At 46.5% G+C, this 24,414-nt stretch overlaps 4 protein-coding genes across 4 annotated transcripts; all 4 read left to right on the top strand.

Annotated features, from left to right (window-relative positions):
• The first annotated feature begins 479 nt into the window (after positions 1-479).
• On the top strand, positions 480-4,741 carry LOC115663250 (phenylalanine ammonia-lyase-like). Its single transcript, XM_030585270.2, has 2 exons — positions 480-944; positions 2,757-4,741. Exons 1-2 carry the CDS (start codon positions 553-555, stop codon positions 4,504-4,506), a joined length of 2,142 nt encoding a protein of 713 aa, XP_030441130.2. The 5' UTR covers positions 480-552; the 3' UTR covers positions 4,507-4,741.
• A 6,753-nt stretch (positions 4,742-11,494) lies between these two features.
• On the top strand, positions 11,495-18,615 carry LOC115673076 (lysine-specific demethylase ELF6). Its single transcript, XM_030595126.2, has 7 exons — positions 11,495-13,046; positions 13,480-13,558; positions 13,668-13,735; positions 14,559-14,709; positions 14,801-15,300; positions 15,688-15,885; positions 16,160-18,615. The coding sequence occupies exons 1-7, from the start codon at positions 11,870-11,872 to the stop codon at positions 18,328-18,330; spliced, it is 4,344 nt and encodes a 1,447-aa protein (XP_030450986.1). The 5' UTR covers positions 11,495-11,869; the 3' UTR covers positions 18,331-18,615.
• Positions 18,616-19,303: 688 nt separating this feature from the next.
• LOC115673359 (GCN5-related N-acetyltransferase 8-like) lies at positions 19,304-20,339 on the top strand. The gene has a single exon (XM_030595511.2). The coding sequence runs from the start codon at positions 19,404-19,406 to the stop codon at positions 20,130-20,132; it is 729 nt and encodes a 242-aa protein (XP_030451371.1). The 5' UTR covers positions 19,304-19,403; the 3' UTR covers positions 20,133-20,339.
• A 142-nt stretch (positions 20,340-20,481) lies between these two features.
• LOC115673358 (lysM domain receptor-like kinase 3) lies at positions 20,482-23,769 on the top strand. Its single transcript, XM_030595510.2, has 2 exons — positions 20,482-22,546; positions 23,163-23,769. Exons 1-2 carry the CDS (start codon positions 21,781-21,783, stop codon positions 23,684-23,686), a joined length of 1,290 nt encoding a protein of 429 aa, XP_030451370.1. The 5' UTR covers positions 20,482-21,780; the 3' UTR covers positions 23,687-23,769.
• The last annotated feature ends 645 nt before the right edge of the window (positions 23,770-24,414 follow it).

The following is a 24,414-nucleotide window of genomic DNA, read 5'->3' as shown; positions in this document are numbered from 1 at the left end:
ACTTCCGATCATAAACCGCGCGTCGTTTTGGCGCCGATGACGTGGCGCTTTGGTGCGTCCCACCGGTGCACCTCTCACTCACCAACCCCCTTTGACGGGTAAACGCCCCAGCGTTTCCAGCATTCGAATTTTCATTCCTCGTTTTTTTCCAATTTATTTTTTTTGGACGCACCGAAGCGGCCAAACAGGATGCCTAAATAGAAGAAAGGCGCACCATCATTAACATGCACACATGTCCTCCACGTGTCGTGATCCCGCCGGTCCCGTGTGGGGCCCCGGGGGCTGAGATCCGACGGCCACGGGAGGATTTCAACTAACCCATCGGTCTAACCTACCCAGCGCTTCAATGGTGGCCGGGGGTAGGAGGAAGCGTCCGTATCTCTCTATTTAAACGTCCAGTTTGCAGGTGAGTAAGACTCAGGAAATTCACTCGCTTTGAATTTCCATTGAACAGACATAAACGCAAACACCTGTCGTCCTCCTCCTTCGATTTCGATCCCTCTTCCTCTCGCCTCTCTCGGCCGCTTCAAGCATTCGCATCTCACGGCGGCGATGGACATGGAGATATCTCGGGACGCGGCGCGCAACGGCGGCAAGCTCGGGCTCTGCGTGGCCGACCCGCTCAACTGGGGCGCCGCCGCCGAGTCCCTCAAGGGGAGCCACCTCGACGACGTGAAGCGCATGGTGGAGGAGTCCCGGAGGCCCGTGGTGTGCCTCGGCGGGCGGACGCTGACCATCGCGCAGGTCGCCGCGATCGCGGGGCGGGGCGCGGGGGCGGCCGTCGAGCTGTCCGAGGCGGCCCGGCCGGGGGTCAAGGCCAGCAGCGACTGGGTCATGGAGAGCATGAGCAATGGGACGGACAGCTACGGGGTCACCACCGGCTTCGGCGCCACCTCGCACAGGAGGACCAAGCAAGGTGGTGCTCTGCAGACTGAGCTCATAAGGTAACAAAAATAAATAAATAAATAAAATGGGTGCCGCCTTAATATTATTTCTTCAAATAATCTCCAAATATTCGTAAAATTTTTCGAAAACACTTGTTAAGCAGCCAACTAACGAGATAATTACCAATTTATTTATTTTATTTATCCATTTAATTTTTATGGTGATGTGAAATATATGTACGTGGAGATAAATTAGCCGTACGTTTGTATGTGGGACGGGGGTAGGTAGAATTCTCGTAATGAGCTCATGATGTCATGTTACGTGGAAATTACCAATGCTGTCATGTTACGCGGAAATTTTTTGTCTTAGATTCTGTAATTTATTTCGTGCCTCCCACTTTTAATTAGCAAGTATCCACCTACCGAAATGAAATTCCCGTCAAAAAAATAAAAATTCTACCAAAACGAAAGACGCGTGCAAATGGTAAATTCGTGTTAATTCATGTTTTTCCGACTATTTTTAAAATGGGAAATGAATAATATCTAGCAACCGAACAATTTTGAATTATCCTCTGTTTAATTTGTTAGCATAAATAGCCCAGGAGAAGAAAATACTAATGTTTGGGGACTTTATCGAGTTTCTCATATCTTTTTATCAAATTATTTTCCATGAATAATTTAAAAGACACCAAAAATTATCAAAATATTTAAAACCTAACCCGCCAGTTGCGAGAGATTAGTCTACTCATTTCCTCAAGTTTTTTATTTTATTTTTTAACATGTGAAGACATTGTTATTCACAAGCTCACATGAGGCCGGAGACAAAAGTACCAATTAGCATATTAATTCTTTTTAATTAAACACACAAGCAACAGATTGTTTAAAAAAAATAAATAAATGGGATTTTTCATTATTGTTTGCTCTGTTCATACACCTTGATAACGATCCACCAGCAAACAATAGAATAAAACAACCAGTTAGTCCGTCCCCATCACCCCCATCTTCCCATCCAATTTTTACAAGAATATTTTAAAAAAAATAATCAAGTAATCTCCTTATTTTAATTTAAAATCAATATTTGTCGTCTTTGGTATAAATTGTCCCCTCGTGGAGGATTGCCAAGTGCCGGCTCAAGCTTTTCCAAAAAACTATATATATTTGGAAAAGCTTGAGCTATATATAGCAGCAGACCTAGACGTGCAAGAATCAACCCAAACGCAACCAAAAATTAATTTCTAAAATTTTTCAAATATTAGATAATCCAAAAATTAAATGGGAGATAACACGTAATAATCAATTTCGAAGACAACGAGCACAAAGGACCTAACTTCTCGTCTTCAATTAATGGCCGCTTTGTGACGTACGACCTCGTGCAATCTTGATGGTGGCGACTCACTTAGGTCGTCCTCCAGAAAGTTGAAGCAGTTGGCAGTCTCAATCAATCCCTTAGCGAAATTTCCTTATTCTCCAACTCATTTCCTTAGTATACTTCCCAAATTGTAGATTCCGTACGGAGTACTCGATCGGTCGGTTTATGCTAGGGGGGCGCAGACATCGGCCGCCAAATTCCGGGCCCGAGGATAGAATTCGAATGTGGTCATCGATAGATCTAAGTTTCGACACGATGGTCTCTTGCCATGAATGTTTTCTGGCCTATTCGCACTTAACTGGGGTTTGTGTATTTGTGACCGCTCATGTTGCATTGTTCGTCTTTATGTTTGATTGTGTCCGGGTAGTTTCGGCTAGCTCACGGCCCTACAAAGTGACCTATCTCTATGATTAATGAGTTAGGCGTTGAGTGTTTAATTCGAGATTCGCGTTTCCTTGCTGTGAATGAGTTTGTGTGGCTGACGGAATTCCTGATTGGACCAGGTTCTTGAATGCCGGGGTATTCGGCAACGGGACGGAGTCGTGCCACACGCTTCCCCACTCGGCGACCCGGGCCGCGATGCTCGTGAGGATCAACACGCTCCTCCAGGGCTACTCGGGCATCCGGTTCGAGATCCTAGAGACCATGGCCAAGTTCCTCAACCACAACATCACCCCGTGCCTACCTCTCAGGGGCACGGTCACGGCTTCGGGCGACCTGGTCCCGCTGTCCTACATCGCCGGGCTCTTGACGGGCAGGCCCAACTCGAAGGCGGTCGGGCCGAATGGCGAGTCCATGAACGCCGTCGAGGCCTTCCGTCTTGCCGGGATCAAGCACGGTTTCTTTGAGCTGCAGCCCAAAGAGGGCCTCGCGATTGTGAACGGCACAGCGGTCGGGTCTGGGCTCGCTTCCATTGTCCTGTTCGAGGCAAACATTCTATCCATCCTCTCGGAGGTTTTGTCTGCCATTTTTGCCGAGGTCATGCAAGGGAAGCCCGAGTTCACCGACCACTTGACCCACAAGCTCAAGCACCATCCTGGACAAATTGAAGCTGCAGCTATAATGGAGCACATTTTGGATGGGAGCTCCTATGTGAAGGAGGCTCAGAAGCACCATGAGATTGACCCACTCCAGAAGCCGAAGCAGGACCGATACGCGCTCCGCACGTCCCCGCAGTGGCTTGGACCCCAGATCGAAGTGATCAGGGCCGCCACCAAAATGATCGAGAGGGAGATCAACTCAGTCAACGATAACCCGCTGATCGATGTCTCGAGGAACAAGGCTCTCCATGGAGGAAACTTCCAAGGGACACCGATTGGTGTTTCCATGGACAACACCCGTCTCGCCATTGCCTCGATCGGCAAGCTCATGTTTGCGCAGTTCTCCGAGCTCGTCAACGACTTCTACAACAATGGGCTGCCCTCTAACCTTTCCGGGGGACGGAATCCGAGCCTGGATTATGGCTTCAAAGGAGCTGAGATCGCCATGGCCTCGTACTGCTCAGAGCTGCAGTTCCTTGCCAACCCTGTGACCAACCATGTCGAGAGTGCGGAGCAGCACAACCAGGACGTGAACTCCTTGGGCTTGATCTCCTCCAGGAAGACTGCCGAGGCCGTGGACGTGTTGAAGCTCATGTCCTCCACTTTCCTGGTCGCCCTGTGCCAGGCCATTGACCTGAGGCACCTGGAAGAGAACCTCAAGAGTGTCGTCAAGAACACAGTGAACCAAGTGGCCAAGAAAGTCCTCTACGTCGGGTCCAACGGTGAGCTCCACCCTTCGCGGTTCAGCGAGAAGGACCTGATCAAGGTCGTCGACCGGGAATACGTATTTGCCTACATTGACGACCCCTGCAGCGCCACATACCCCCTGATGCAGAAGCTGAGGCAAGTCCTCGTGGACCACGCGCTGGACGACGTCGACCGAGAGAAGAATCCCAGCACCTCCATCTTCCAAAAGATCGGGGCTTTCGAGGAAGAGCTCAAGACCCTTTTACCGAAAGAGGTCGAGAATGCGAGGGCTCAGTTTGAGAGCGGGAACTCGGCGATCTCCAACAAGATCAGAGGATGCAGGTCCTACCCCTTGTACAAATTCGTGAGGGAAGAGCTCGGGACTGGTTTGCTCACGGGAGAGAAGGTGGCCTCACCAGGTGAGGACTTCGATCTGGTGTTCTCTGCAATGTGCGAAGGCAAGCTGATCGATCCTTTGTTGGAGTGCTTGAAGGATTGGGATGGTGCTCCACTTCCCATCTGCTAGGAATTTTCAATCATTGAGACTGCTTCATATTTATTTGCCCTATTCTTGTTATGTACTTAGAGAGTTTCATGGTCGAGTGTCCATGTTTCAAAAACTGGGTTAACTGTAACGTGTTATGTCTTTGTTCAGTTCCTTCTTTTTCACCCCCCACAAAAGGTATATTTGTACTTGAACTTCAGTGTAACAACAATGTTGATATACGTGAAGGAAAGATTATACAGCATACATTTCGTTATATCCCTCGTTTCTTTTTAAAGGATCGTGACATTTGCTCTGCATTGCCTATCGTATGACCCTCTCCAATTGATAGGCCAAAAGGAAAAAGTTCATCGTGAGCTAACTGTTACCGAGTGTATCTTACTATATCTTCCAACTTAACACTGCCAAACGTAAAAAATGAAATTGAAGTATTGATGTTTTATTTCCTGAATGGAGTTGCTCTCAATAAGTATTGTCCGGGTGTGTCCTACTCGATTGAATGGGTCGCGCATTACGAGTTGTTCATACAATATTATATGCATTGTGATCAATTCTGCCTACCACATCACACGTACAAAATGAGCGCATATCTGTTCGAAGCTCTACATGTATAGATATTCGGCACATGGAATAGAGTGATCCAAAGTCCAAGATGCTCCCCCTATCAAAAAAGAAGTTAAAGGTTGCTTATCTTTGCTTAGGCCTAGAATAATGCCCAACCCAGCCTCTTGGGCATGACTTTGGAAGAGGTTGACCTACCGAGTATGAATTTCTATGTGGGTTGGCCCAAAAAGGCAAGAAATCTTTTGGGACATATATTCCAACGGAGTGGTCAACATAGTTCAAAGATAAATATCAAAACTTTGGATTTTCCTAGATGCACTAGCCTAAGCCATGAGTAGGAAGTTTCTGTCCAAAATGGTAAAACTAGCTAGTAAAACAAAATGTCACATGGATCTATTCAGGACATGTCACGGTCCATTCCTAATATTCAAATCTCAAAATTATGGCCCAACAGCCGAAAAGAATCTCAAGAATTGAACAGGCGGGTTTCATCCTAAAGACGCAGAGGTGAGCCCAGCCCAAGAGAAACCATTGACCGAGCTTTAAATAGTGAGTGTTTTCTTGCGACACGCGGTCCATCTCATTCAAGAAGAATGAAATGACACAGAATGGCTAAATTAAAGCTAAATAATCTCAAAAAGAATCTATATACTAGGGGCCCGTTTGGTAACGTGCCAAACAGTGAAAATTTCTATTCTTTTGTTCCCAGAAATAGTTTGGGAATAGAAATGCGTTTGGTAAACTTTTTGTTCCTAGGCATATTTTTGCAAAAATTTATGCCCAGAAACAGTTTTGGAAGAGAAACAAGAAGTAAAAAAAGTTGCTTCTTGTTTCTCGGCACAATTTTGAGAATGAGTTCTTTTTCTTCTTTTTCTTTTTTTTCTTTTCTTCTTTGTGTTGTTTTTCCCTAGGCCGTGGCCGGTTGCAGGCCGTCCGCTAGCCGCCGGCGACCGGCCATAGCCCAAGGCCGACGAGGGCGTCACAGCCCTCGCCGGCGAGGGTGAGGGATGGACCCTCGCCGCCTGGACGAGGCGGCTCGCCGTCGATCATGGCGAGGTCGGCCTCGCCCGGATCGGGCGAGGCCGAGCCTCGCCGTTGCGACCCACGGTGAGGTCGGCCTCGCCGTCGTGACCCACGGCAAAGCCAACCTCGCCGTCACGACAGACGGCGAGGCTCGGCCTCGCCCTCGATCTGGGCGAGGCCGGCGGTGAGGCAGGCGGCCAGGGCGGCGGCGAGGGCCGCGACGCCCTGGCCTGTGGCCGGTCGCCGTCGCCGGCGCCGGCGCCGGCGACCGGCCATGGCCAAAGAATGGCCAAAGAAGGGAAGGGTAGAAAGAAAAAAAAAGAAAAAAAATATTAAACAATTTAAAATATTATTAATAAAAAGAAATTTTGTGTAGTTACCAAACGTATTTCTTTTCTTTTCTATCACAGGAATAGAAATTTTGGACAGTTACCAAACGCCTTCAAATGCTCAGAAATTGTTTCCGGGCACAGAATCAAAAAGAATCATTTCTGAGTAAAAATAGTTCCCGGGCACAGAATGATTGTCATGCGCACCCTAGCTCTCCAAACTAAACTTACAATTCCTGGACGATCACACCATGTACTAATTAACCCAAGATGCACGCAAAAGGAGAATCAATCAAAGACGAAGCGAAGATCCATGAATGGGGGGCTTGCGGCCGCGGGTTGCGCAGCAAAGGATGGTGAGGAAGAGGCTTTCATTGCACGGGATGCACAGCTTCGAGGACTGGGCGGTGAAGTCGAAAGCCTCCGCCGCTTGGTCGAGCAAAAGCCGAAAGAGAGGGTGCTTGAGCCGTGCAATGTTGATGACGTATCTCCTGCATTCCTCTCTCACAACGATTGCCAAGTGACCCTTTGGTATGTCTTTTGGTATGGAACATTCGTCTTCACAAATGCATACCCAGAGTTTGCCACTTCCACAGATTCTCAACTTGGAGAAGAATTTCTTGAGAAACTCGGCCTTCATGATCATCATGAGAGAGAGAGAGAGAGAGAGAGAGAGAGACAAGATGTGATGAGGAGAGAGTGAGGTTTATATACAAGAGTACAGGATTGTATGGTGTTTCAATGAATAATAATGAGACGTTTCCATAACCTTTTGGAAGTTTCAAATGATATGATAAAAAGAGTGTCAGAGGTGTATCTGTGCATGATGAACTACATATTAGTGCACTCGTTCTTTTTCTTTTGGTGGGTTACTTTTTCAAGTGTATTGGTTAACTGGCGACAGTTGTTTGTTTATGTACATGCCCCATCAAGTGAAAGTGTAGTAATCAGAAACAAAAGAGCAGTGAGATCATGGGAAAACTCATAAAGTACAAGTTGCACTGCGTTTGAGAGAGAGAGAGAGAGAGAGAGAGAGAGAGAGAGAGAGAGAGAGAGAGAGAGAGAAATTGAGAGATTCCCTCCAAGTTCTTGGTATAGTAGTACATGAAGTGACGAACACATCTGCATGTCCAAATGGCTTCTTAATGTCCAACAGATTCCGAATTCCGATCGACATGATGAGGCTTCATGCATTACATGTTATCTCAATCAACACTTGCACACGTTGATGTCAAGTCACAGGCGGTTCCGTGTGGATGATACGAAGCACGAGTCATAAAAAAACGGATCTTGAAGATAGAATGCATATTTTTCTCAAGACGGAGGTTGAATTTCTGTCAAAGTTGATGAAATCAGGTAATCATTTTTAAACTTCGATTTACTATTAACGTGACAGCAAACCCATGCTACCTTCCGTGCCCTTTCCTGGGCTTCACCGTCATCAAACTGTGACTAATCGAGTTTATATCAAACTTAACCTCGTGGAGCTTGTGTTATCAACAGATTGATAAGGATATTAGGTGGGCCGCCATATCATGTATGGCGGATTTTCTGCTAGTTTAGCTGAACCTCGACTCGTTCACAGGTGTTCAGTCTGGCTTTCACTCTCTAGTAAGCTGTCAAAAGCACAAGCATAGTTACCTATGATCTTCCCACGCAGTTTGAGGTCCATCCACCCACTTGCAAACTTTCATTTAGGACTTCAATCTATATATAGATACAGGATATTAGATGTGGAGAAATGGGTGTATATCTGAAAACATGAATTCTCTGAGTCACCGACAGACTTCATCATTTGGTACCTTTCCGTTCGTGGAGAGTTTCTTGCGTAGCACTAGTGTAGAGGAGCAAACAGTTTCAGCTAACTGGGGACAAGTTTTCTAGGGCAAATAGGAACAGAAAGGGAAGATCCTGGTCGAGACACATCACTCCAATGTAAGCAGCCAACAGATTTCCCCAAACATGGGCCTTCCAATCATTCCTAGTCTTCAGACCAAAAAAAAAAAAACAATCCTGATCCTCAGAATGGTCGGATTTCAATGTGTCTGTGTGTCTCTCTGTCTATCTCACATGGTGCTTTCAATGTGTCTGGCTTTATGTCTTCAAACTGGGGTTTGCCTTGCTGGTGAGCTCAACCAAATCACGAAGCATGTAGCTCACTCTTCTGTAAAGATCGATTGACCGTTTTCGAAGTGAATCCTGGGTTTGTCCCTCCCCCTAAAGATCGACGGACACATGCGTCAATCGAATCGGGGGAGCGAACTTCGACGTGTTCTTGCTGTTTCGCTTTCTAACTTCTCTTTACAACCTTGGTGGGCGACAGCGAGAGACCGTGAATTCTAATGTTGTCTCTCCGAACAGGCCTGTATGTGCTGACAAACAATGGTCCTATATTTCGGAATAATATGGCAAAGGCAGGTGATAAAGAGATTGATTCTACCTTCTATGTTCGTGGGATGTCATGTTTTCCTCATGATGACAAATCACTCTATATTTCTAGTTCATCTAAGTTTACTTAAAGCAAAGACCTGGACAATATGAGATAATCAAATAGCACTATACATATAACTAGAACAATAGCAGCATTCAACTTTCCCATGGCCAAGAATATGAATTTCTTTTTTCTGTGGGGGTAAATTATAATGACTATTGTCAAAAGACCGTTGTTGTTAAGAAAAGAATGCCACTTTGGTATTTTCCGTTACTCAAATCGGATGGAGTTAACGGAAGCACTTGGTTCCACAAAGTAGATAAATTGTAGGACTTATTTGCACTTTTTGAAAGGTTGAGACTTGATTGCATTGAAACTTTAATGAAACCGAAAAGGGGAATTCTTTCTAATTTAACTCGTACAGTTTTATACCGACGAAGATTTGCGGTAGATTCAGAGGCCGGTTGAACTTCCCAACAAAAAAAAGTAAAAAAAAGCCAAAGTGAAATGTTTGTGAAACTCCATAATGCCCTAATATGTCTCCATGATTTTCTCCAAGCCACAGAAATTTTTTTTTTTGGTAACAGCAATAACAAGCATTCCCCTCTTGGCAAGCACGGTCGTCTACACATTCAGTTAAGACTTAGCCCCCTTCTATATAAACCCCATTAGGGTTTCACCCGCAGCATTCAAGGCCATCATTTGCAATCCAATTAAACAGAAGAGGGAGAAAAGATGATGGCGATGAGGAGCACAATTTTCGCTATCGCCATGATCGCCGTGCTTCTTATGGCACGTGCCACGTCCGCGACACCGGAGTGCATCCGGGAGTGCGTGCCGAAATGCACGAAGTCGGGCGGGAGCGAGGAGGCGTGCACCGGAGCATGTACCACGGCCTGCGATAAAGTGCAGCCGGAAGGCTTCTTTGAATGGGGTTGGGGTTGGGGAGGGATAGATGTAAAGGTCCCCCAGGTCCCTAAACAGCCTTAGATGATTCATGCTGTATTAAACTCCTTCACCCAATCGCAAAGTGATCGTACATGTATTAGCCTCGAGTGAAGGTAGGGTGCGTTCGTTTCGTTCGTTTCGTGATGAATTATGTTGTCTTGGATTCTAGTAATGTCGAGTAAACAATCCGTGTATCCTGATCCATCTCTCCTTGATTTTCTTACTTTTGTTGGATTATGTTCGAGCAACAGCTTGCAATTACTTTGATACCCAAAGCCTTTTTTTTTTTTTGGGCTCAATTGGTAGAGCAAGATTTATATGAGTAAAAACCAGCACTTAATGCCCTAGATATAAAGAAGGGTTTACAAAATTTGATGTCCAGCATGATGCGACAAATGCTTATAATTTGCCCTGAAAAGATCTAAATATCAACCACTTTAAATTGTTGTGTCGTACTGTAAATCTAACGTGCAATCTAGTTCTTTTGTTATCTCCACGGTATAATTCTAGGAACGACCCTACGGGTCCGCGGGTCCGAAGTTCGTAACATAGCGCGACATAATCAACCGATTGGCTTAACTTTGTACGTTTGTTTGTTTATCGTGCAGATGGCGCTTTCGATTACATTCAAACTCGCTTAAACAACGACGAAAGGATCGAGCAAGTGGGAATCGAAATAAGATAACGTTCAAAGCCCTTTGCTTCTTCTTCATGCGACATGCAATGGCGAAATCCACAGAATCCGCTGCGGATTCGTATGTTTCGAGTGATGCAGAGTCGCTCGTGAACAGAGGACATGACAGATCCGAATTGGAATTTCGAAAGCACTGCAACGTCGGGTCAAACAATGTCCAAATTTGGTGCAATCGATAGATGTCAACGCCACAAATCATGGCCCCCCCTAAAAGGCTACGCAAAGTTCAATGTGTTCCCCCGTGCCCACGCACCACGAACACATCCCTTTCGAACTTCTTTTTTTCGTGCGCCGAATGATTCAAAACCCGTCGACGGCCGTCGGATTGAAAAACAGTGAATTCCGTTCGTTTATTTTAAGGTTTTCAAGTTTTTTGTGATTTGTGATACTTTGTATACTTAAAACGTTACGACCCGTTACGTTTCAAGGATCCGTCGTTTTTTTTAATAAAAAAAAATAATATTTATTGTTTAAAAGGATGCATGATAAGTGAATACACTTCTAGCTAAATCCAAAAAATAAGAAGGATCGATAGGGCTAAGCACACTCATTTCATAAAAAATGGATTTGTCAAGCAAATCACTGGATGTCGTATCATCATTAAAGTTGAGCATACGTCGGAAAGTGCTCATTTAGGAGTTCGGCTTTCTCTACATCATTATCGCGTGGAGACAATCAAAATAGGTAAAACATACACGGATCTATCATTTGGAAGAGCATGTCCTCGTAGTTCACTGAGACGCCATAGCTTTTGCGATTAGCACTGAAATTAAAAATAGATGACCTAAATATTATTAAATTTCCGGATTTAAATCCGCCGTTTGATTTGATAGACCACAGAATTCCGACCAAAAAAAAAAAAAGGTGATCAAATCGTAAGGACGATAAACAGTTAAGCCCCCTCACCGTGCGCCCGATGTGGCCCCCCGGCTCACAGTAACCCCGCCCCCACAGGACGGGGCTAACGTGCGCCCCCTTGGCATGTCACTCGAAACCTAGACACACACCTCTAATCTCTCTCTCTCTCTTCTCTCTCTCTCTCACTGTGGCTCGCTCCGGCGAAATTCAACCCGCCGATTCACGAAGCGTTGCAGGTTCTGCCCGCCGGGATGCTTCCGTAATCCAAGCTCCGCAGCCGTCCGCCATTCCCCATCACTTCCCGAGCTCCGTGTCGTTCGTGCGGGGAATCAGTTCACTGTGAGGCCGCTGATGCTTTTCGTGACCGGAACAAACACTCGGCTAGGGTTCTAGTGTCCGGCCGCCGCTTCTCGTCGTTGCTCAATTCGAGCATCCCGCGCCGTGCCCGCCCGGTATGTTCTTGTAGGCCGAGGGGAGGGGGGTGGAGGTGGTGGTGTCGTTCCTTTTTGTTCCCTTTTCTGTGGTCGATTCGCCGTCATGGGTAATGTGGAAATCCCCGATTGGCTCAAGGGCTTGCCTTTTGCGCCCACGTTTAGGCCGACGGACACCGAGTTCGCGGACCCTATTGCCTATATATCCAAAATCGAGAAGGAGGCGAGCGCTTTCGGGATATGCAAGATCGTCCCGCCCTTGCCCCGGCCCTCGAAGAAGTACGTGTTCGGGAACCTGAACAAGTCGTTGCTGCGGTGCCCCGAATTGGGGTCGGGGTCGGGGTCGGGGTTGGGGTCGGGGTTGGGGTCGGGCGCGGGCTCGCAGAGCGCCCCGCGGAGACCGGGGTCCGAGGAGAACGGCTCCGATGGGGAGGCGAGGGCGGTGTTCACCACGAGGCAGCAGGAATTGGGTCAGAGCGTGAAGAGGGCGAAAGGGATGGGGAGTAATGCGCACTCGGGTGTCCAGAAGCAAGTTTGGCAAAGCGGCGAGATGTATACTTTGGAACAGTTTGAGGCGAAGTCGAAGGCTTTCGCGCGTAGCCAGTTGGGTATGGTGAAGGAGGCTTCTTCTGAGGTTGTGGAAGCCTTGTTTTGGCAGGCGGCTTTGGAGAAGCCTATATACGTGGAATATGCTAACGATGTGCCCGGATCTGGTTTTGGAGAACAGGATGGTAGGTTTCGCAATTTTCATAGACGGAGGAGGATGAAGATGGATTACCATAGGCATAGAGAAGGAACCAATTCCAAGAACAATGATGTAGATAATGTCAAAGATTCTCATCGTAGTGAAACCAAAGATTTGCCTCGTGGGGATGATTCTTCAATTTTGGAGACATGTAAATCATCACCGTCTCAATCGGGTTTAATGCCGGAGGAAACTTCACGAGCCTGTCGTAGAAGTAACTCTGGTAGCAATGAGCTTGAAGGCACTGCAGGTTGGAAACTTTCAAACAGTCCTTGGAACTTACAAGTGATTGCAAGGTCGTCTGGATCACTTACACGCTTCATGCCAGACGATATTCCGGGTGTTACTTCTCCGATGATCTATATTGGTATGCTGTTCAGCTGGTTTGCTTGGCATGTTGAAGATCATGAGCTTCATAGCATGAATTTCCTTCACATGGGCTCTCCAAAGACCTGGTATGCTGTCCCTGGAGATTATGCGTTTTCTTTCGAGGAAGTTCTTCGCAAGGAGGCTTATGGGGGAAATATCGATCGCTTAGGTATGTTTTTTCTTTATATTTGATTACATGGACAAAAAGGTTCATGCCAACTATGAAGGATGAAATTTGAAAATGTGTATAACAACCATATATGTTGAAACTAAATTACTGATTTAATGCTTCGGATGCATGAGTTGACTATTCTGTGCTCCAGAGGTGCACAAGTGTATACTGGAGGTGAGCAAACTAAGTAACCGTCTTTTTGAAATCAACCTGATCGGATCATGTAGTTCACTCTTTTGTATGTTGTGGTGTTGCAAATTGCCATCTAGGGATACATTCTTCTGTCCCAATCTTGTGTTAAGTTGTTATTGGCTGTTCAAAAATGACATAGAGTCATAACCAACAAAATGGAAAGTGAGTGCTGTATTAAGTCTCATGGCTTCATCACATGGGCGAAATCATCTAACCCAGGCCCAGTTCTTATTTCCAGCTGTTCTCTCACTTCTGGGTGAAAAGACAACTCTTCTGTCACCTGAGGTAATTGTTGCGGCTGGCATTCCTTGTTGCAGGTCAGTTTTTGTTCTCCTTGGCTCTTCTTTTTAGTGGGTTGTGTTGCGTTTGAGTTGCAGGGTCTGCAAGATTACTAACATGCGGTTATCTTGTTTTGCTTTTTTCAAGGTTAATACAGCATCCGGGTGAATTCGTGGTGACTTTTCCAAGGGCTTATCATATAGGATTCAGCCACGGTAATTGCTTTGTTAATTGTCTGCAAATTAACAAGATTCAGCTGAGAAGTACTAATATTCATTTTGTTGCATCATTTCTATGATCTATTACATACTTGCCACTGGGGAAATGAGATATCACGAAGTCACTGGAGACTAGACGCAGAGGGCAAGTTCTTGGAATCACAATTCCATGGATTGTCACGATTGTGTAAAACATGAATCTCATATAATATTTTGAGGATCAGTAGTATGGAATTGTGTGGTTGAACTTGTCAGATACAGTGAACTGGGTACTGCAGCGGCACTGCCTTGTTTTATCTGGCTGAACGATGGTTTATCTGTGTAGACAGAAGGGATTTGAAGTGTTACCCTTTTGGCTATTGAACTATGCTAGGTCCAAAACATAAATAAAAGTTCTAGTTTTATCCTTCCTATGGGTTGGGTTTGGCAACAAGGTTTCTCTTCATCATTTTATCCAAAACTTTTCATACTATCAAGATGTGCTAGGATGTGGCCAGATGGCATATAAAGTATTTTTGCATTTCGTTATGCGTTATACATTTGATGGTTAGGTTTATTTTTTTATTTTTTTACGTTCTCATAACAGATGGTGTCTGACAGAAGTTATATTTTTTGGTTGTTATTTGCAATTTGGTACACCTTGGGTTACACTTGCAAGATGAATATTGCATCCATAGACTTTCTGGGTTTGGTTTGTTGATATTCTTTCTTGCTACATTTACAATGTCATTTTTAAACTTCGGGACGTTTCAAATCCTTTCAGCACAATATTCTTGTCTTTATGTGGTACTATATTGGTCCTTTCTTTTCCACAACGTAGGTTTTAATTGCGGTGAAGCAGCTAATTTTGCAACCCCTCAATGGCTTAGATTTGCGAAGGAAGCTGCTGTACGTAGAGCTGCGATGAATTATCTGCCCATGCTCTCTCATCAGCAGCTGCTCTACCTGTTAACCATGTCTTTTGTTTCAAGGTCAGCTTATGCATACAGATTCTCATGCATATACAGAAAGATATCTATGCGTAGTAGTTACTTCAGTGATAATGTTTTCTTCTGATGCCAGAGTTCCAATGTCCTTAATACCTGGGGCACGAAGTTCTCGCCTGAAAGATCGCCTGAGAGAAGAAAGAGAGCTATCTGTGAAAAAAGCCTTTCTAGAAGACATTTTGAATGAGAATGACCTATTATCTTCTCTTCTTAGAAAGGAGTCTACCATACATGCGGTAATATGGAACCCTCATATGCTACCTTCTTTGAGTAAAGGATCTCAGTTGCCTGATGGAACTGCTGCCATTTCCTCCTCAGAAAGAGAGAATTCACACCGGTATTCTGGAAATGATTGTTCGATTAATCTTTTCAAAGAGATGACAATGTTCATGGAAGCGCTGAATGATTCATATGTGGACAAGGACGATTTGTTCTTTGATTTTCAAGTTGATTCAGGAACGTTGCCCTGTGTAGCTTGCGGAATTCTTGGTTTCCCGTTTATGTCTGTGATAGAACCATCTGAAACGGCATCAGCAGCATTGCTACCCACAAAACATTATACCCAACAAACCTGCGGTAAATTATACTCCAGCATTTCTATTTGTCTTAGTTCCCCATTTATGCCTGTAACTCGAACCTTGGCGAAGAAATTGACTATTTACATGTTTTTGCTTATATCCTCTTATGCTATCGCTGATTTTAGAATGACTAGTCATAATTTTGGCACGTATGAGATAAGGCTTGTTGCCTAGCTCTTATGCAGACTAATAGGTGTTCATTCTGGTCTCAGAACAACTGCCCAATGCCCACAGCACACGTCTAAAACCCAAAAACAATTTTCTTTTATTGTGTATTTATTTATTATGAGGAACATAAAGCAAACTGATTGAACTTTGAGTATTTTACTTTACCTCAACAGGTTAACTTGAAGTGTTTGATGTGTTATCGTCCTTTCTTCTGCAGAGGACCGGTCAAATATTTCTGATTCTGCTTCACCTCCAGTGCAATTGCAAGTAGCATCAAGCACAGACTCAGAAAAGGGTACGGGCAGTTCCGGTGGATCGCTAAGACCCCGAATCTTTTGTTTGGAACATGCAATTCAAACAGAAGAGCTTTTGCAGTCCAAAGGTGGAGCAAATGTGCTTGTGATCTGCCATTCAGGTAAAATTGGCTTCCTATCTTTGTCTTGTTGATTGGATTGAGTTTGTGAGCTATTTATGAAAATACGAAGCAACTCACGTCCTAAGTTCAGATAAATTTTCAGTGATTTTCACTTTTTTAATGATAACAGAGTTTTGCAGAGGTCTATGATACCATATGATAATTATGGTAATGGAAGTCATCTATCTAGATTGTGCTCTCACTATCATTGTGGAAGTGCACACTCCATTGGCTTAGTTACTATGCTGATTCCCCTTAAATTCTGATTTTGTAGACTATCAGAAAATGAAGGCATATGCTGGTGCCATTGCCGAGGAGATTGGTGTTTCTTTTAAGTACAGGGATATTCCATTTGATTCTGCTTCAGAGGAAGATCTAAACTTGATAGACCTTGCGATCGATGATCAGGAATCCACTAGTTACAGAGACGATGACTGGACCTCAAAGCTGGGCATTAACTTGCGGTATTGTGTAAAGGCAAGGAAGAATTCCCCATCAAATCGAGTCCAACATGCATTAACATTGGGTGGATTGTTTTCTGATGACAGCCCCTCGACTATTTTGAATCTTAGATGGAAGTCCAGGAAATTGCGCTCGAGGACTAGGTTAGATACTCCAGAGAAGTGTGAGCCATGTGAGAACCTTCAAAGAAAGGACTACGAAATATTGAGGAACAACTTGGACAGTGATGCTGTCAGAAAGGAAGAAATAATTCTTCAATACACTAGAAGGAATGCCAAGTTCAAACCTGGTGGTTCTACTGGAACTAGCAGAAGCCTTGGCCGCTATGATAAGCAACCAGTAGAAGTCTCACTCGCCAGTTCTGGAGAAGTACATCGGAAATCAAATAATCAGACAGAAAATACCTATTGTGGCACAGAAAATCCTTTATGCAAAGCTGCAGCCGTTGAAGTTCCTGTTGGATTGGGTGATGTTAGCCATGAAATCCAGGTTCTTGAAGCAACCACGGATCTGACCTTGGATTTGATTCCAGCACAAGTTGCAAGTTCACTTGCCAGTGTCACTACATATGTGGGAAATGTTGAAGTGCAGATCATAAATCAAGCTTCAGAGGAGATGGATGTAAAGCAACAATCTCTCAGTTCAGCTGCAAATACTTCTCAAAGGCGTAGTGAAAATGAGTTTTCCCAAATATTAGGTGGTCAAAGTGAGACTTTGGTTAGCACGGACTCTTGTTTTCCAACCATCATTGAAACTGGAGAAAATATAGACATAGTAAAAGCGACCAAAACAACAGGAGTTTCAGATAGTGATATTGTCACCGATTCAGAATTTGTTGAAGTTCCAAGTGCACCGAGCCCTTCATCAAGTCTATGTGCCAACGTGACTTCAGGTTGTAAAGTAGATGAGGAAACAGCATTCTTAGAATTGAAAGATGGTCACAATGTTAAGGGTGATGCTGTTGCATGTACAGAAGCAACTCAGCATAGTTCTCCAACGGGACCACATCCTCATGTTTGCAATGGGGGTGATGAGGAAGAAGATGAAATTCACAGAACGGTCAACCAGTCTGTTCCTCTTCTCATTGAAGCATGCAGAGGGGCTCCAAAAGGAACCTCTTCGGAAGAACAAGGGAGCAGCTATGGGAGTTCATATTGTGAATCACCGAAAAACGACCAGACTGCAAATGCAACTAGCGATGAGAACCGTGTAGTTTGTTCTGTTGAAATTACAGATCAGCATAGTGCTGCTTCTGATCAAGAATGTTCTCATGTTCAAAGAGATTCCAATGACAGCAAAGGTGAGATGAATCATGAAGACTCTCCTTGCCAGTATGATAGGGAGCCACAAACCATGGAGTCCACTAAAGTAGATCAAGTATCAACAACACGAAAGAGAAGGAAGAGAAAGAGTGAATTGGAGACAATAGCGGAAGACCAACTTAACTGCAGTGCTTTCATCAGAAGTCCCTGTGAAGGTTTGAGGCCAAGAGCTGGGAAAGACGCAACCAATGGGACTGACGACATCAGCTCATCAGGATGTGAAAATCCTGCCAAGAAGGCTAGGGAATCAAGAAAATATGTCAAACCTAGAAAAGAAACCGTCTCTTTTGACGATGAAAAAGAGAAGAGGGGTGGCTCTCACAGGTGCGACATGGAAGGCTGCCGGATGAGATTTAAAACGAGGGCTGAGTTGACGGTGCACAAACGGAATCGTTGCCCCGTCGAAGGGTGTGGAAAGAGGTTCAGCTCCCACAAATATGCAGTACTTCACCAGCGCGTCCACGAGGATGACAGGCCTCTCAAATGCCCGTGGAAAGGTTGCAATATGACATTCAAGTGGGCCTGGGCCAGGACCGAGCACATACGGGTGCACACGGGGGAGCGACCATACAAGTGTAAGGTGGAGGGGTGCGGGCTTTCTTTTAGGTTCGTGTCGGACTTCAGCCGCCACAGGAGGAAGACGGGTCATTACGTGAGCTGACTTTTTGATAGCTACATATCCCGAGTAAGGCAGGAATGTATCTGTAAAATATGTGAAATTTGGCACGAAATAGGTGATTCTGCGAGGGCCAAAAATGGCCTCACGAATCAATTCGTAGTTTTTGAGTGTTACGGTAGGATCGGAATGGTGACAGAATATTCATAGAGGTAGGTAGGTAGGAAGCCTGTGAATTCGGGCGCTCTAGTTATTCAAGTGCGCTGATTGTTTGAATCCTTTTGTATCTCCTCGTCTCTATTGTCAATTCCACACCAATTCCATTTGTTCTGTCGTCCGTGCTGATCCTGCTTTGATTGGATGCAATGTACGGTATCTTGTCGGCAGATTTGTGTAGCCTCATGCCTCGAAAGGAGACTCCCGATTGTCTTAGCTCACCTGTTTCGGTGAGGCGATTCGTGCATCGCAGCGAACTGTTAACTCCTGATGATTTTCGTTTAGTCATAATTCCGGTTACTGTTCTCAATTCGGAGAGATGATTCGTGCGTGGAACCGACGCCGACTTGTTATTGATCAGTTTAATGATCCTCAAGATGATTCGTGTGTCCCGACGTGAATTCTGGGGCGAGCCAGGCGGGCTCGCTCCCAGCACGGCCTGATTGTCATCTCTCATTACCGGCATTTGTCGCACAGGCAGGTTTATTTCTTTTGGTTCTTTACGTTTCTTTTTGCCATGCGATAGAAGTATTGTACCTTACGGCAGAAAGTCGAAATTTGCAGAAATTTAGGAATGTGGTCAAGGGAAGAGTTCTGTTCTGATCCTATCATCCACTTCATTTTTAGATTTAGATGAATTGACAATGTTGTTCAACGGAGAGTTCTCATCCGATCGGACTTCTCTTCTCTACTGCCTCCGTTCCTCGCATCTTCATATCTAGCTCTGCGTTTTGACCGAAATGCCCTCGATCCGATCAAGATATTCCCAGTCCCACGCCGTCCCTATTTAATTTATCCACTGACATTCTCCAGAGCCTCCAGAACCTCCCGTCTCCTTCTCTTCCGCCAAAAAGCAAACACCTTGCGATCAATCTACCCAGGGAAGAAGCAACCCCACCGCCATGGCCGCCGCCGCACCGCCTCCGCCTCCCTCCGACGTCCCCGGGATGCCGGAGATGGCTCCCCCTTCCGTCCGCCGCACGCTCTTCGCCCGCGTCCGCCTCGCCGCGCCCTCCGACGTCCCCCACATCCACAAGATGATCTACCGGATGGCCGTCTTCGAGCGCCTCGCGGACCAGTGCACCGCCACCGAGGCCTCCCTCTCGTCCACCCTCTTCAACTCCCCTGCCTTCCAGTCCTTCACCGTCCTCCTCCTCGAGGTCTCCCACCTCCCCTTCGCCCCGCTTCCGCCGCCGCCGCAGCAGCAAAACCCCACCGCCGCGCCCGCATTCGCCCCGATCGTCAGCACCATCAACCTCGACCTCCCCATCGAGGACCCCGAGAACGAGGTCTTCGCTTCCGGGGCCGAGGGGGGCGGCGGCGCCGTGGTAGCGGGGTTCGTCCTGTTCTTCCCGAACTACTCGACGTTCCTGGCGAAGCCGGGGTTCTACATAGAAGACCTGTTCGTGAGGGAGTGCTACCGGAGGAAGGGCCTGGGGCGGATGCTGCTGGCTGCGGTGGCGAGGCAGGCGGCGAGGATGGGGTACGGGAGGGTGGAGTGGGTGGTGCTCGATTGGAACGTGAATGCCATAAAGTTCTACGAGGAGATGGGGGCGAAGCTTCTGCAGGAGTGGAGGATTTGCAGGCTGACCGGAGAGGCTCTCTCTGCATATGCCAACATCAATTACTGAAGAAGAAGATGACCAAGAAAAAAAGTTTACATTTTTAACGTGGTGAAATGAAATTCCAAGTCGTGGTTTTGTGTTTCTTAGTAGAGGTCTAATCTGATCTCTGTTGTTTCGTTGGGGAACTTTGGAATTTTAACAAAGTGGGTCGACGAGAGTCTGTTGTTTGTGTTGACTTCTGAAAGCAATGGAATGAACTCGAATGTGTCTGTTTTGGCTTCTTTGTTTGCACCTTGCAAGTGTCTTTAGTGCAGTTATAAGTGTGTTTTCAAGTTTTTCAGTTCGGAACTGATGTCTGGATTGGGCATATACCTGTTTTTCCTGCTCATGATCCGGGCTTTTCCTTTGCGTTGGACTTTTGGGTAATCCGATGATCTCCTCAACTTTCTCCCGACTCTTTCCGGCCGAAGACTTCGGTGGCAGACCCCGGTCCGAAGCCTGTTTGATGAGATGACATCGTGCGTGCTTGTGTGCCTAATTGACTAGCAACAGTAGCCATTCCCCACTAGCCTTTGGTGGTCAACCCACTTCCAGTTATACTAATCTGTTTCAAAAACCGACCTGTTCTATCGACGCCGTGTGATGAGCATTGAGGATTGGAGAAGCAAAGACCCAACGTGGTCAGGGCTTACTTTATCAATCGGACAACACATGCATGATTCAGTCGTGTGCATCAAGCGACGTCAATGAACAGTTGGTCGCCCCGAAGATCAGGATACTACTGTCTTCTGAGTTCTGTCCCGGTTAATGGCTGAAGTGCAGAGCGAAACCTGTCTTGTTTCAAAGCTTTCTTGCAATGATAGAACTGCTCTTTCCCTTTTTAAATCGTCTCTTCTTTTTTTTCTCGACAGTGATGAGGTTGCCATTATCATGATCTGCGATTAGGTCAATACATGGTTTCTTTAATCCCGCCTTCTTCTTTAGATAATGTCAGGAGGTGAGGAGTTGGTATTGGAGCGAGGGCAAGAAACTTCTGCTCTGTAATAAAGAAAAGATGAAGAAGAAGCCAACGACCCAATTCTCAGACAAAAACAGAATTGGTTGGCCAAAGAAAGGGAAGGCAAAAAAGATGAGATTTTTGAAGCGATTTTTGTTTTCCGGCCATTGGTGGTAAAAGATCGGATGCATAGTGTTTGTGCCCAAAATGCAAAATGGATGTTGACCTTCCCGTTTCTGTCTGTCTGGAGAAGGCCTTTGACTTTGCAACCTGTGTCCATCGAAGTCGGCAATACCATAAAACTCCGCATGATCAGCTCACCACGCGACATCTGATAATGACTTCATTCCCCTGCAACCTGAACCCAAATTCGACCGCCTCCCACCCAAAACGAATGCCTCAAAGTCAGAGGAGAAGAAACTTTGAACAAAGAACAAATAATTGGCTAAAACACTCATGAGCCGAAGGACAAAAAGCTCGCAAGAAAAGAAACTTTCCTCCATTCTTGTGCTGATAAGCTTCTTGCTTCTCAATCTCCCCCACCGCAGACGGCGGTTTCGTTTCTGCTGCCGCCGCCGCCGCCGCCGCTGCCAGTTTCAGAATCGAGAATCCCTCGGATTCTCTGATCCCCACCCAAAAGACTGAAACTTTTCTCTTGCAATTCCCGGCGACGACGAATCTTGATCCCGCCCACTCATAATCTCCATCTCTCTCCTCATGTGCAGATCAAGAAAGTCCACAGACTCGATCCAACCCAACCCGAAGAGCCCAAGAAGATTATCGAAATCCTCAAGAGCACCCTCTTCCTCCTCCAAAACCTCCTCGATTGACCCACCGTCGTCGGCCACCTTCTTCACCGTCACCTCCACCACCACCAGCTGCTCCTTCGTCAACAACCGCCACCACCCCACCTCCCCGTCCGACTCGTCCTCCCTCTCCACCACCCCGTCCTACTCCCTCCCCGCCCACCTCAAGCACCACCTCCGCGACACCCCCCACATATACCCCCTCTCCGACATCTCTTCCGCCACCGGCAACTTCCTCCTCCGCCGCCTCTCCCCCTCCTCCTCCGCCTGGCGCTGCTCCCTCCGCGGCCGCGACGTCGCCGTCTTCCGCCGCAGGCTCCGCCGCCCCGCCGGGCTCCCCCGCCTCCGCCAGCTCCTCGCCTCGATCTGCAGGAGCCACCACAGCAGCGTCGCGAAGCTGCTCGGCGCGTCCCTCTCGGAGGGCGACGTCTACCTGGTCTACGAGTTCGTGGAGGGCGCGAACCTCAGCGACTGCCTCAGGAACCGGGTCAACCCGGACTACTCGCCGATCGCGAGCTGGGCCTCGAGAATGCAGGTCGCGACGGACGTGGCTCACGGGTTGGAGTACATCCACCACTGCACGGGGATGAACGGGTCGGGTTTCGTCCATAACCGGATCAAGAGCTCCAGCATCGTCGTCACCGAAGATTCCTTGAACGCCAAGATCTGTCACTTCGGTACGTTGACCCTCCCACGCAAAATCTTTTTGCCTGGTTCTTTCGTTTGCGTTTTCCGACAAGAAACAAATCGTACCAAAGTGTCATTTTCCTGTTCCTTTCTTCCCCACTCTTTTGTTTGAACCTGTGTGATTTGCGAATTACTAGATTAACCTAGTACATCTGCTAGCTAATATCTAGATTATTGAAAATGAGGGTTTCGCGTGGATAACCATATTTGAAGTTTACTTACCTGCACGGGATCGATGGGCGATCAAAAAGGCCCATGGCCTAGGTTAGCGACCTCCATTGCACACTGGAGGGGCGCTCACCGTATCCGAAATTCAATATCAATTTAGTATAACATGTAAGTGATTGAATAATTTCTTTTGTGTGGTAAAAAATAGAGGATCCAAGAAGCATTTCATATGCTAATCGCTGTGCGTCTCTTGACATCTTACGAAGTTTGGTCAAGCATGATACAAGAGTACGTGTAACTTATATCTGTTGCCAGCGGCAGGTTGCGATTGTGTTATTCTGTCCTTTGGATATTTCGTTACTGACTTACAAAGTTCATGAGCACAAAGAAAAACGATTGATTATGAACAATCATGACTCGAATGGCGGTCTCCACCAGGTACGGCGGAGCTGTGCGGCGAAGTGGCGGAGGAGGACGAGCCTCTGTCGTCCCCAAACACACCCAAGCTGATGAGAACCAACAGCAACGCTATGAAGTTCGAGGGTACGAGAGGCTACATGTCGCCGGAGTTCCGTTCCAAGGGAACCCCGACCCGGAAGTCCGACGTCTATGCGTTCGGGGTCGTCGTACTTGAGCTGTTGTCCGGGGAGGAGCCGCTGAAGTACTCCTTCGACAGAGAGAGCGGCGACTTCAGGAGGACGAGCGTGATAGAAGGGGCGAGGGAGGCGGCGAGAGGGAGCGTGAGGAGGTGGGTGGACAAGAGGTTGAAGGACTCGTACCCGGTGGAGGTCGCGGAGAAGATGGTGCAGCTGGGATTGGCGTGCGTCGACGACGACCCAGAGAGGCGGCCCGACATGGGTCGGGTCGCGGGTAGGGTCTCGAAGCTCTATCTGGAGTCCAAGACGTGGGGGGAGAGGTTTGCTTTGCCCCAGGATTTTTCGGTGTCCATGGCGCCGAGGTGACGGGGACGCTGCTTGCTGCTTTATTTTTGGTCATTCTTGACGATAGATTCTCGAACATTCTTTAGTTTGGGGTTTGTGAATATGCAGGATTTCACAGGTTTTTTTTTTTATTCCTTTCGGATTGTTTGTTAATTTTGTTGAGGAAAGTACCAAAAAAATTCTAAATCCATTATATTGATATCGAGTTAGTCCTCAACTTTTCAATTTGTACCTCCATCCGGTCAATTTAAATCTAAGATTGTTAACTTGGATGCTAGCCGTCCTACGTAGTACGACTGGTGTTGTCGTAGATCTGGGCGACGTCAGCCCTCACCTGGGGCTAGCGAGTCTTGCCAGTCCCGAGCGAGGCATTGCCGTCCCCAGGCAAGGGCAGGCGACCCTCGCTAGGCCCGAGCGAGGGCCAACGACCTTCGCAAGCCCCTCCGACGATGGGCGGCGGCGACGGCTGTGCCCACTGGCAAGTCACTACCCTCTTTTTTTTTTCCTTTTTTGTTTAATTATTTTAGCTTTTTTTAAGTTTTTAATATTATTTAAATAAGATTTAAAGGAAAAATCAATATAAAAAATGCCACCTAGGAGAGAAAAATTAATTTAAAAATGCCACTTCAACATTTTCAGTTAGACAATTTGACGGTGTTAACCAGAAGGACTTAATTGCACAAATTTGACAAGTTTTAAGATTTAATTGTACTTTTTTAAAGTTTTAGGACTCAATTGCACTTTCCTAA

The sequence above is a fragment of the Syzygium oleosum genome, unplaced genomic scaffold (assembly GCF_021117445.2).
Source record: "Syzygium oleosum isolate NSW1041296 unplaced genomic scaffold, Sole_v2.1 Sole_v2.02, whole genome shotgun sequence".
Classification (NCBI taxonomy): domain Eukaryota; kingdom Viridiplantae; phylum Streptophyta; class Magnoliopsida; order Myrtales; family Myrtaceae; genus Syzygium; species Syzygium oleosum.
Note: the sequence above shows the minus strand (reverse complement) of the source record. Positions and strands in the feature narration are given on the sequence as shown.

Coding starts and splice junctions, on each gene's coding strand:
- LOC115663250 (XM_030585270.2), top strand. CDS start 553: ATGGACATGGAGATATCTCGGGACGCGGCGCGCAACGGCGGCAAGCTC. Junction 945..2,756: donor CTGCAGACTGAGCTCATAAG/GTAACAAAAATA, acceptor TGATTGGACCAG/GTTCTTGAATGCCGGGGTAT.
- LOC115673358 (XM_030595510.2), top strand. CDS start 21,781: ATGTGCAGATCAAGAAAGTCCACAGACTCGATCCAACCCAACCCGAAG. Junction 22,547..23,162: donor CGCCAAGATCTGTCACTTCG/GTACGTTGACCC, acceptor GGTCTCCACCAG/GTACGGCGGAGCTGTGCGGC.
- LOC115673076 (XM_030595126.2), top strand. CDS start 11,870: ATGGGTAATGTGGAAATCCCCGATTGGCTCAAGGGCTTGCCTTTTGCG. Junction 13,736..14,558: donor TCATATAGGATTCAGCCACG/GTAATTGCTTTG, acceptor TCCACAACGTAG/GTTTTAATTGCGGTGAAGCA. Junction 14,710..14,800: donor ACCATGTCTTTTGTTTCAAG/GTCAGCTTATGC, acceptor TTCTGATGCCAG/AGTTCCAATGTCCTTAATAC.
- LOC115673359 (XM_030595511.2), top strand. CDS start 19,404: ATGGCCGCCGCCGCACCGCCTCCGCCTCCCTCCGACGTCCCCGGGATG.